The 12,028-nt window shown below is 36.9% G+C and overlaps 1 protein-coding gene across 4 annotated transcripts in view; it reads left to right on the forward strand.

Annotated features, from left to right (window-relative positions):
• The window catches only part of NLN (neurolysin), a 33,271-nt gene extending 29,150 nt beyond the window's left edge, over positions 1 to 4,121 (forward strand). For all 4 annotated transcript variants that reach the window (XM_085528348.1, XM_015848533.3, XM_015848532.3 and 1 more), the window contains 3 exons: positions 745 to 873; positions 1,382 to 1,518; positions 3,618 to 4,121. In XM_085528348.1, coding sequence (XP_085384474.1) covers positions 745 to 873; positions 1,382 to 1,518; positions 3,618 to 3,752 — 401 coding nt within the window. In that variant the 3' untranslated portion in view covers positions 3,753 to 4,121. The remainder of the gene's footprint in view (positions 1 to 744; positions 874 to 1,381; positions 1,519 to 3,617) is intronic.
• The last annotated feature ends 7,907 nt before the right edge of the window (positions 4,122 to 12,028 follow it).

Below are 12,028 nucleotides of genomic sequence, written 5' to 3' on the forward strand. Positions count from 1 at the left end.
GGTACACTGTGCTCCCAAATTGAGGTCCCAGTTCTGTTGTCTTTCCACAGCTTGTCTCAATCTCTATCTCAAGATTAGCAAGATTATTCCAATGTTATTGCCCATCATCTCATTATTATTCTATCCCTCTTATCACTGTCCTCGTAATCAGAGGTCCCCCCAAAGCATCATTTATTGTGCAGTTTATGTCATTAAAGCACTGCTGTTTATTTCATACTTCTTCCCTATCCTGAACAAGGAGTGCCCATCCTTCCAGCTTGTACAGGTGCTGCAACTGCATAAACATTTTATGTAGAATAGAGGTACACATCTTGTAGCTTCTTCAAAATAGCAGAGCCTAAAGCAGCAGCTGTTCTTGCTATTCTTTGCTGTGTATTGGGCAGTGTCATTACATGCACTGTGCAAGCCCTCAATGAGATTGTATCTAGAACCAATGACAGCTGAGGACACAATTTTAAATACTGATACTTGTTTTTAAAATACCTGCTTTTATTAGTCTTTGATCCATGAGAAAAGTAATGCTTGAGCATATGGACCTTGTAATGGTCATTCAAAAATATTCGTCTCTACAATTTCTTCTCTCTTTTTAGCTGACACATTTGGATAGAAATGACATAACTCAAAGCTTTTTCTGAAATTAAAATTCTAAAAATCTAGAATGCTTATTGTGATCTTTGAATGAAAGGTGCTAAAGAAACTTCAGCTCCTTTGGTGTTAGTTAACTGAATGTTCTTATTCCATCAGGTCTTTTAACCCTCCGCCAGATTGTTTTGAGCAAGGTTGACCAGGCGCTCCATACAAAGCCATCTGTTGACCCAGGAGATGAATATGCCAAATACTGTATGGAGATCCTAGGAATTCCTGCAACCCCAGGTATATTGGTACAGTGTGCCCAAATGCCTTATTTAAATATGCCTTCCTCAGTATGCCCAAATGTCTTCCTTAAATATGCTTTCCTATCCCAATAATGTCTGACTTACAAAAAAATCAATGTAGTTGTTTGTAAAATAATCTAATTTATGAAGCTGAAATAATTATTTTGAATGCTGGAATAATCTTAGAGATCTCTTCTGAATGAAGATGGAAGCATCAAAAGCTGTACTTTTGCAAGTTATATTTTGGAGTGAGATGATGTCAGTATCACATTAAATGTTCTGTCACATCTGAATCAGACGTGCAAGTAGACCAAAGCTGCATTTTCCTTTTGTAGTCACCAAAATATGTCTGATGCTTTTGGAGATGTTATCAGACCTGTTATGTATGCAGTTTCAAATGAGCTCATACAAATTCTGTATTAATTTCTTCATATTTTGTATTTTTCATACACAAAAGAAAGGACTGCATTTTATTTAAATTAATTAATGTGAATTCACTTTTTAAGGAACAAACATGCCAGCTACCTTTGGGCATCTGGCAGGTGGTTATGATGGACAGTACTATGGGTACCTCTGGAGCGAAGTGTTTTCCATGGACATCTTTTATAGCTGCTTTAAGCAAGAAGGCATAATGAATCCGAAGGTAGGTAACAAATACTTTCTTTTGAAGATTCCTGTTGTGCTTTATGTCAGAAGCCACATTTATTGCAATTAATATCCATAGAAATAACATCTTAAGTACGCTTCTTGTCAAGTTCAGATCAACTGAAAAAAAGCAGTGTGTAAATTTTTTTTTTTTTTAAATTATCTTGAAATTTTCATAGAATCGCAGAATCACAGGGTTGTAGAGGACCTACAAGATCATCAAGTCCAACCATTCTCCCATCTTCACACAGCGCGTGATTACAGAATTTTTTTGTTACCACTATTCCTGGCCTTCAGAACTTTTTTTTTTTACTTTGTGTGTGTGTAGCTTTTTTTTTTCTTTCTCAGTCTCTGAATGTGGCACTTTGATAAGAGTTCAGTTACACAAGGACCAAGTGGGTATTTGCAGCTAAGAGGTGACTAATGCGAAGCTTCCTGTTCCAGCTAAGAAGATAGAATAGAAATGGTTATTTCTGTATGTGTATCCATGTACATGGGCATGTGTGTGCCTTGCTCGCCCTCTCATGTGTGCAAACATACTTTGTTTGGATGTTCATATAACCTCAGGGGAACTTCTGCAGGAGATTTGCTCTCCCTCCTTACAGCAGTACTATCCTCTCAAGTTGGTTCTCTTTTAACTTGTTTTCTGTGCTTGCGTTCTATTTAAGTGTAACAGAGTTCTGCGGGGTGGGAAAATTATCTTTTACAAACAGATGCTGGATACTAGTGAGATTTTTGCAGTTATTCATATTTCATATATCTAGATTTGGACTACTTTTCACAACAGCAGGAAAGGAAGTCAGTTACAGTATTATGACAAGGGCTTTTAGAAATTTGGCTTACCTTTTCCTGTTAGAATAAGACTTCTCTTCCTGTTTTGAGCAACCGCTATTGAAACTCATTTAAGCATTTCTATCTGTAGCAGTTATTCAGCAAATGCTATCAATGTTAATTGCCAAACTCCAGAGTTCATGCACATTATCTGAAATTATTTCTGGTCTCTCAAGAACTGAGTAATCTGCTGACTGGAAACACAGCAGCAAAAATTCACATTTACACAACTAACTTTTAAATCAAGAGGAGCAATACTTTTTTTTTTTTTTCCTATTAACATTCAGGAAACTAACACAAATTGCAAAATATAAGCAATCCTTCTTCAGTGATAGATTGTCTTATTCATTTGGCTTTTTCCATCTCTCTTTCAATGCAACGAAGTCATGGGAAGCCCATCAGTTAAAAATACCTAAGCTTGATTTTGCAGCAGTGATCAGGGAGCAGTTTAGTTCTGTCTCGTAGCCTTGGCATGTGAGGGAAGTATATATGTTTATCTACAGTGACTGAAGGGAAGAATGTTTTTTAATTTAATACTAAAAGCATCTAGGACTTATATGTGAAAAAATATTTTCTCATTCATAGGTATGTCTCTGAGGCCCTAAATTCTCCAGATACATTATTTTATATATGTTTTCCTTTTAAGAATATCTTCATTTAATACAGTCTAAGAAGCTCATTTTGTTTTTCCTGCATTAGTATCATTCTTGCTGAAAATACAAAGTGGGTTAAGTTTCCACTATTTTAGGATACTTTAATTGTGAAAACGTGTGTCTGTGTTCATATTAAATAGTTATGCATATAAATTGTTTCTGTGTGCCATGTTATTCGTCACTGTGTGCCATGTTATTCGTCACTGGTATTTCTGTTGATCTCTGTACTCTCATTCTTCAAATAGATATGGAAGAAAGAGAAATCATCAGTTAAGTGAGAATGGATGGTTAGGTTCTGTTTGCCTGCCTATTGCCATGGTGTGACTTACAAAATGACTTCCTTAACTTGGGCAAGTTTATCTGATTGTATATCCCAAAATAATGCAAAACCACAGGAAAAATAAGATGATTTGCAAGGTAATAGGTTCAATTTCTCCTGTCTTGAGCTCTTCCAGCAGATTTAGGTTATATTTGTGGCATATTTTGTTTTGGTATTAAGAAAATCTGGAAAGAGAAGAGATGTATTTAAAGACCACAATTAGACGTGACAAGTATGTAAAAGTGGCAGCTTCCAAAGTAAGAAATACTAATGTTCTACTTTACCTTTTATCAGGCCGGGATGAAATACAGAAATCTTATTTTGAAACCTGGAGGATCCTTGGATGGGATGGATATGCTTCAGAACTTCTTGGAGCGTAAACCAAGCCAGAGAGCTTTCCTACTGAGTAAGGGACTCTGTGTTCAGTAAAACTATGGTTCCTTTGTAGTGCACGTACGTATGGAATGAGCTGGAAATGTCAACGTGTTTCATATTTTAACTGTGTATCATTTTAGACAAATTGGGTTACTTTTCCTGATTTTTTTAAAAAATAAAAATGTGATTTTTAAATTGCACAGGACTACAAAATGCAAACATCAGGGAAAAAAAAATCTGAGATGTGCAGAAGTTGAGAAACTTGGGTGGTAACTTCTTTTCTGAATGGTTATGGTACTGATCACTATGGGGATATGATGCCTTGCTTCTCTTTTAATAGATGCACTTAAACTGTCTTGCAAATGAATCTTGAAACTGGGGATAAAAAGGGACATTACCAGCAATAAAAGAAACATTCATTTATGTTCTGTATCTTTTTATTGTATTGATGGCTCACAAGTGTTCCTGGTGGAGTGGAATTGTTTGAATTAATTAAGTTTTCATCCAGTTTTCTGACAAATTCAAAGAAAGAGAACCTGGACAAGACAGCTTTACAGCACAGATAAATATATCTGATACTTCTGTTCCGTTTTGATGCATGCTAAACTCTTGTATTATTTATAAACTTATGCAGCATAGAAGTCAGGTGGCTTCAGACCCCCCCACCGCTGCAGGCACTCACATACCCTCGTGGCTCACCCACTGCTTCAGGCTGTGACCGTGGAGTTCCACTACACCTGGGCAGCCTGTATCAGCACCTCACATTTCTCTGAGTAAAGAATTTCCCTCTAACATCGAGCCTAAATCTCCCCTCTTTTAGTTTAAAGCCATTCATCCTTGTCCTGTCAGACTGTGAAAACTTAAGTCAGTTCCAATGCTTGTAATCACTTACAGTTTTAGACCTGAGTTCTGCAAGGTCATCTGCAAGTGATACATAAAAATTGCATATATTAGAACCTCTTGAACAGTATTCAGTAGAACAAGTATAAAGGAAAGCTAAGAAAGCTGATGAATTCAAGATTATCTTTTATTTGATTAGTTTCCATTACATTCTGATGATATTTGTGAGCATTTTGCTTTCATTTTGAATAAGCTTTTTTAAATTCTTGTGATCCTATCCTATGAAAGGTATTTTTCCATTCACCTTGCAATGAACTAAAATACTCTAAAAATACGTTTAGTAGCACATTCCAAATCTAAGTAACAAGAGTCCTATTAAGACATGAAATGTAGTGTTTCTTCTGCAGCTGCCAGGCAGACTTCCACATGAGGGAGACCTTTCTCTGCAATAAAACAGCAGACTCCTATCAGGGTAGATAGATGCAAATGCAGTAGTTAAAAGCAAAAAAAAAAAAATGTGATGGTAACATTTAAAAGTTAAATTTGGGACACTGCTGATGTTGATGGTGATAATTTGACTTGTCTACTTTCCTGTTCCTCAGAGAATGTGTGTAACAAAGTACACAGTAACTGTACTGTAGCAAAGTTATTTACTGTAGTGCAGTAAAATGTCTGCTCTTACATGTATATGAAAATACGTACAGGACTGTATGGATTCCAGCTGGATATCCAGGTGTGTAGGAAGAAGAAAATCTAAAACCAATTAGTGGCCCACAAAGACAAATATTATGATCTGTGTCTGACCCAGAGAATAGTTTTCTGCAATTTTGTTTTGTAGAAACCATCTCCAAAAGCCTCCACCAGGTTGTAATTAAGATCATCTTATGGCTAAAATTGCTCTAAAGAAAGAAATGTGTAATGTTCTAAAATGGCCTTTAATCATCTTAAAGTGATAATGTATTAAAGTAAGCTGCCATTTGTTATGTTGCCCTTTGGAAGCCTTCTGAATCAAGCTGAAGCTGTAAAGAATTGATCTTGGAATGGAAAAAATAACCTGGATAAAGACCATTTTGCTGGTTTTGCACATCTCCATTGTAGGCATGAAACCTTTTCTGGATGTGAAACTGTTCATTCTAACACTGTTCCAAGCATGTGACATAAAATCCCCGAAGAAAGCAGGTAGTATGATCACAATCTTCTGTTTTAGATACACAAGTTAAATAGGCCACACAATGGCTAAGTGGTGGCCTCAGCCATCCCTGCTGCCAGACGTCTGATACAAGTCCAGCATGCAGGCTGTCTGAGTTGTTTGCAGGCCATATGAAAAGGATCTGTAGGAAAGGTTTAAATGTTGCTTTGTGAGCTGTGCTGGGTGTTGCTTGTTTTGCTGACTTAGAAGAGCATGAAAATACAGAGTCTATGTTTCTAGAGACGTGCTGGAGCCTGTACTTCTCTAGTTTGCCCATCCAAAGAGCTCTGTGCTGTCTGTTATTAGTGTAAAAGCATCCTCTTTATAATCAGTAACAACTACCTTTGGTGGTAGTGGCGGAAACAGATGGAAACTCTTGAAGTTTTCTAGAATCGAAGAGCTGTTTGTGTAAGGAGTGATACAGACAGAGCTAGCAGCTAGAGTTTCAATAGTTGGAATTGCGTGTCAGGGGGTATTGAGGACTGAATCAAGTACTGAGAGAGCTGAGAAAGACCAGACATCAAGAAATGATGTGATAGCACATCAAAGGAAAATAGTAGGGTGAAGAATTAAGTTTAAACAGGTTGTTTGGGCAATAGTTGTAGAATAGTTGGGGTGAATGTTGGGAAGATATCATGAAAAAGGTAGTAGCTTAATGCGTAATGACTTATAAAAGGCTAATGATTTGTAAAAAATGATTTAGAAAGAAGACGTGTTAATATTTGTCTCTGAATAAATCTATTATGTTTTTATTTGCATGCCAGATAACATAAGGTTTTGCCTAGCATTTTTTTAATGACTTAGAAACAAAACATACTAACATTAGTCTCTCAATAAATTTCTTGTATTTTTATTTGCATGCCGAAGAACATGTGGTTTTGCATCAGCTTGTTCCTTAAATGCTCGTCCTTCTTCCTGATATTTGGAGCTGGATTTTTTTGTTTCACCAATATTTTGTTCATGAATATAATATAAATGATAGTTTCCCCTGCAGAAAGGAAAAATTGTGACACTGTACAGAGGAAGTTCAGGTTGTGGGGGCCTATGCTGGAATTCTTATATCATGATATAAAAATACGTTATATATCCTCATATGTATAACTAACTAGGATAGATAAAGATGAATTAATTAATTAAATAAACTGCAAGTTAGTGGTTGCCTAGAAACCAATAATCATGACCTAATTTTGTTCAGTATTGATTAACAAAGGATAGACACAACCAATACTTGCTTGAGTTATACTCCTGATGGATTAAAAGGGCTAAATATATCACTGTGAAGTGGGCTAGAGAAAAAAATCAACTGGAATTAAAATTGTGAATGAGAAGTAGTACATCTTTAGAATGTAATTGGCCACAAATATTCACAGCTTAAAAAGAGAGCAGCTCTGACTAAGAAACAATCTGCTCACCAGCAAAACCAGCAATGAAAAATTAAAAGAAAACAGAAATGGGAAACAGGAGCAGGAAACAGCTGTAGAATGAGAAATTTTAAAGTGTTAAAATGTTAAAGAAAACAGACTGTCTAGAAAAAATAACTGTAAAGCCAATAAGATGTAGCATATGTTATGGACTAATAAATCCTGTTTGTATTATTGACCTTTAGTAGATGGAAATGCTAATTCTGCTTGTGGCACGAGAATATGATTTTTAATTACTGTTTGTCTTCTGCATTTAGAATGAAGTAACATGATGTAATCATATCAAACAAGAACAGTCAGGTATTTTCCACTCCGTTATTAAGTAAGGAATATATTAAGCAACAATTACTATGAACAAAAATCTTTGAATGTGTAGGATTGAGCAACTTGCTCTCTACAGACTACAAGAATTGATGGGGATGGATTTTTCCTAGTGCTGTTAGTTTTGGAATACCACACATACGGTATCATACCTGAACAGTGCTAATGAATTACAGCGTTCAAAAAGAGCAAATAGGTGACTGTTGGTCACACAGCCTGAAATCTCTCTTCAGCAAAACAATCAGAATCAGTGTGGTTTTGATGCTGAAGAATTAAACCATGAGTGTAATTAATAGAGTGTAAGTGGTGTTACGAAAAACAAGTCACGCTCTTTACAAGGCTGATTAAAGAGATTGTGGGGAAGATTTAGGTAAAGGTTACTTGACTTAGTGCTGTGTATTTTCATTTGGAATGAGGCAGCTTGGCGTCAAAGAGCACAATGGATTAAGAACTACCTGTCTGTTTTCAGACTGTGGTTGTTGGAACAGAATTACCATTGGCCAATGTCAGAAATGTTCTACAGCCGTCTCAGTTAATCACGGATCAGCCTAGGTCAACATTCAATGCTTAAAGATTTGAAAGCAGTATAAGAACACTGATGATAAAATTGGCAAGTAATCCAAAAAGTGGTAATTCTACTAACTGACAGCTTTGTATGTTCATCCTAAAAATGTATGTAGCATGGGCAAAATAGTAACTAGAAATAAGGTTTAAAGCTTTGCTGAACTGTATTCTAGGAAGTACTGACTTCTGCAAGTATGTAGAAACTGTTTGTAGTTGTCAGACAGTTCAATCTTTATTGATAAGAGACTGTATAAGTAACAGGCAGTCTCATGATGGATGAATTCAAGTATGTTGCTTCACAGCAGGTTAATGATTCTATTAATGTATATGGCAGGAGTAAAATGGATGTATTTTGGAATTCAGTTTTCCTGATGACATTTTCAAGTGAAGATAGTAGGACATTTTATTCCAAATGAGCACAGATTATTTTGTATATAGAATAGATTTAAGCTCTGAAACTTTTTACCCAGGATGTTTTAGAGGCTGTGGGTTTTGTGTGTTTTCAAAATAAAATACAAGAAGTTCCAGTCTTTCAGGAGATACCCATGGACTGTATTTAAATACATAGATCTTTTAAGAAGACCCACTGTGAAGATCAGAGTAGTTTAGAAGAAAGTGTCTATTAATACTCCTCTGGGGCATCTACTTTTAGCTATCTGCTACAATACCGGATGAACCTGTTTGAGGAAAAAGAGACACAGAACATATCATCTGTTGAGAGGTAGAAAAAACTTTCAAAGTGATGCTTTTAAAAGCTTTAGTTTTCAGCTTAACAACAAGAAGATTCTGTGAAGACTTAATCATAGCCTAGGTATTGACATCATATACTAAAAGGTTCTGCAGTTCTGTAGGAGAATGTTAGCTAGAAGCAGAGGCTGTTTTTGAAAGAGAAAATAGTGGCATTTTTAGTGGTGAAGGAGCCTGAGTAATGGGGAAAAAACAGACCTGCTCAGAAGATGGGTAGTTGTCAATTCTTAATGTCTTTGCGTCTGGACAAATAATGTTCTTCTACAAGCTACACTTTCCCCAAACACAAGGTATTAGGCTTCATTCAGAGTAACAGTGAAGTGGAATGGCAGGTGAAAAAAAAAAATCAGATTGATTTTGTTGTCCTTTTCCCCTTCAGAATAATCTGATTCCATATAGTCTACCTTACCAAGAAAAGTTTGTTGCATGTTTTTGATCAGGCATGGTAAAGCCTGGGTAGCTATCAGGTAACTGTAGAGGGATGCTTACGTTGCCCTTCTCTGAATGCTCTGAGCAACTCCATATCCTAGCAGTAAGAGGTCAGTAATACCTGACCACGTACTCAAGGTATGATCTTACCGGACTGAGTACGGAGGTGTGATCACTTCCCTAGGTCTGCTGGATGCACAGTTTCTGATGCAGACCTAAATGGAGCTGTGCTTGGCCCACTGGGCACTGGTTTGTGCTTCTGTGCTGGACTGTGTTTTTGTTTTCCTCCAGGTCATTTTCTGTGTGCACATTTAACCTACTGGAAACATCAGACAGTACTCCTGAACTTGAAGGAGGAAGTTCTGATCTATGATGGCACTGAAAAGCTATATCACTTTTGTGTTTTTTTCTGTCCCTATTGCAGAGTGCTCATTAATACATCAGTGAAATCTAAAGTGTCTGGCTTTCATCTCAGTCATCCCGTAGGGATGACACAATCCTGCAAATTCTGATTGAAATTGCTTAAATCACAGATTGATTTAATTTTATCGCTCTTGTTGTACCATTTCCTATGCAGTGTGTTAAGCTGTGAGCAGAGCTATGCCTGGGAACATGTCTGCTACGAAGACAAAGAGGGAAAGAGGCTTCCTAAGTGGGTTTGTCAGAGAGAATGTGATGTCAGGTTGGAATGCAGTGGGTTAATTCTAATCTGAGAATACCTGAGGGTCATAATGCTTCTGCTTAGGTAAAACATAAATGTGGTATACAAAGTATGCTTTCTGTGATGAAGGAATGTCATGTTACTCAGGTGGTTGTTCCCATTGAAGTGTGAAAACTATGTACAAAATCCAAAAACTATTCATCAGCTGAGAAAATACCAAGAATTGGGTGATGAATTCCAGGAGATGATCCAGCATCACAGGAAATGACACATTCATTACTCAGAAAGGTTTGTCTACATACCATAAAAGAATTCAGTCAGTTTAGTCACGTAACTCTGCGTCTCGTGGGCTTTTTCCTTGATAGGTGCACATTTGTTGTAACTCATCCATTGGCTTCAAGGCAAAAAAAATCAGTATTAGGTGGAGAGTCTGACCTGAGTCCTGTGAAAGTAAGTCGAAGGCCAAGTCAAAATAAGTCAAAGGGCCTGAGTATTGTAAATTCTTGAAAAATCGGATTTATTTAAATATTTATAAATTTAAATATTTATAAATCAAAATATTAAAACCTGATGTTGAAACATGGAAGCATCAACAGCAAAAAAAAAAAAAAAAAAAAAAAAAAAGTTTAGTTTGTTGATAAAGACCAAAATACTGATTTTATTTGTGAAATACTGCTGCAAGTCAGAGACAGAAATAAAAATCAATATGCTGTCAAATAAAATAACATTTGATTTTCTTACACAGATTTAATGGAACTGCATCATTTTAATTTAAAGGAAGTGTAGCAGTAAGAACTCTGCGATGGTTCCTCCCCTGTCTGAAAACTTTCAGTATGTGACTTGCAAACTGATACCTCAGTAAGCAACAACACATCTTTGAATAATGTATGATTCTTTTGAGACATTGTTAATACATCTATAATAGCCTTCAGAACAGAGAATAGATTCAAGTAACATTTCTTTATTCGCTTTCAATCAGATTGTCACCTGAATCTTCTTAAAATGCAAATACAGAGTTTTCCTATTGCCTTCTCCTCAGTACTGGGAATGCCTTGTACTTTGTTAGCAGGCCTCTCTGGGGCCTCTTTGCCTTCATTGGAGCTACTTCCACCTTGAAATGCATTTTTAGTTGGTAAGCACTTTGTTCATTCTCCTGGCAGAAAAATAGGGCATAAATAAAGAAACTTCACAACTTTTCCTTGAGCATGGTGCGTAACTCATCTGTGTGTAACTAGCATTTATTAACAGCATTTTGAAACATGTGGAAAGGCAGAGCCCAAAGTTGGTTATTTAAGTAAAACTGATTCTGGGGGAGTGCAAAATGACTGAGTTCAATAGCAGATGTTGTTTAGAGAGCTGGGAAATCATGGTCTTTGGGGTTGTTTTGTTTTGTTTTGTTTTGCTGAGCAGAACAGAAGGAAATGCCGAAGTTTCACAGTGTTTAGGTGCTGATGCAGTTATCTCTGATAGAATGTCACTTCTGAGGGAAGAATAAGTCCCTGGCTTGGAGAGAAATAATACCTGGTCCAAAAGTTGCTCAGTCTGTGCCCTCAGTTTGTTCCCTTGGTGTCAGACTCGGGGAGCTCCCTCCCTCCCAGTGCCTTGTCTCTTGCTGGGGGCTGGTCACTGAGGGCAGGAGGGACCGTTCTGCTGCAGTCCTGCTGCTCCATCTTGCTGCAGCCTGAGTCAGTTTCCAGCTGCTATAAGGGACTGCCCAGCTCATGCCCCGTGGTTGTGGCCTGGGGGAGCCCTGCCTGGGACTGAGTGCTTCATTTGCAGTTGAGGCCGCTGTAGGGGTTGTGGGAGATTTAGCATTTCAAGGGGTTTAAGGAATGTTCAAGTATACTGTTACTAAATTGTCCTGAATTGTCAGAAATGTCACTGAATTGCATGTTCTTGTAGGTATATAATCTGGATCAGTAGGTGTATTTTCTTGGGAATAACAAAAAGGATATTTCAAAACAAAAAATATCTGCCAAATATCAAATCTGTGCCCTACAGCATGGACACCAAATGTTTTCAATTACTGAAATACAAAACCAGGTCAAGTTATTACATATATTTTAAACAGACAGAAGAATTTAGGTGAAGTTTTCTTCCCCCAAAGCAGCCTGTGGTATATGTTCAACATGGAGATTTTCAGGCCAAACTGTTGTAA

The sequence above is a fragment of the Coturnix japonica genome, chromosome Z (assembly GCF_054131305.1).
Source record: "Coturnix japonica strain WE chromosome Z, WE-NBRP24, whole genome shotgun sequence".
Taxonomy (NCBI): Eukaryota; Metazoa; Chordata; class Aves; order Galliformes; family Phasianidae; genus Coturnix; species Coturnix japonica.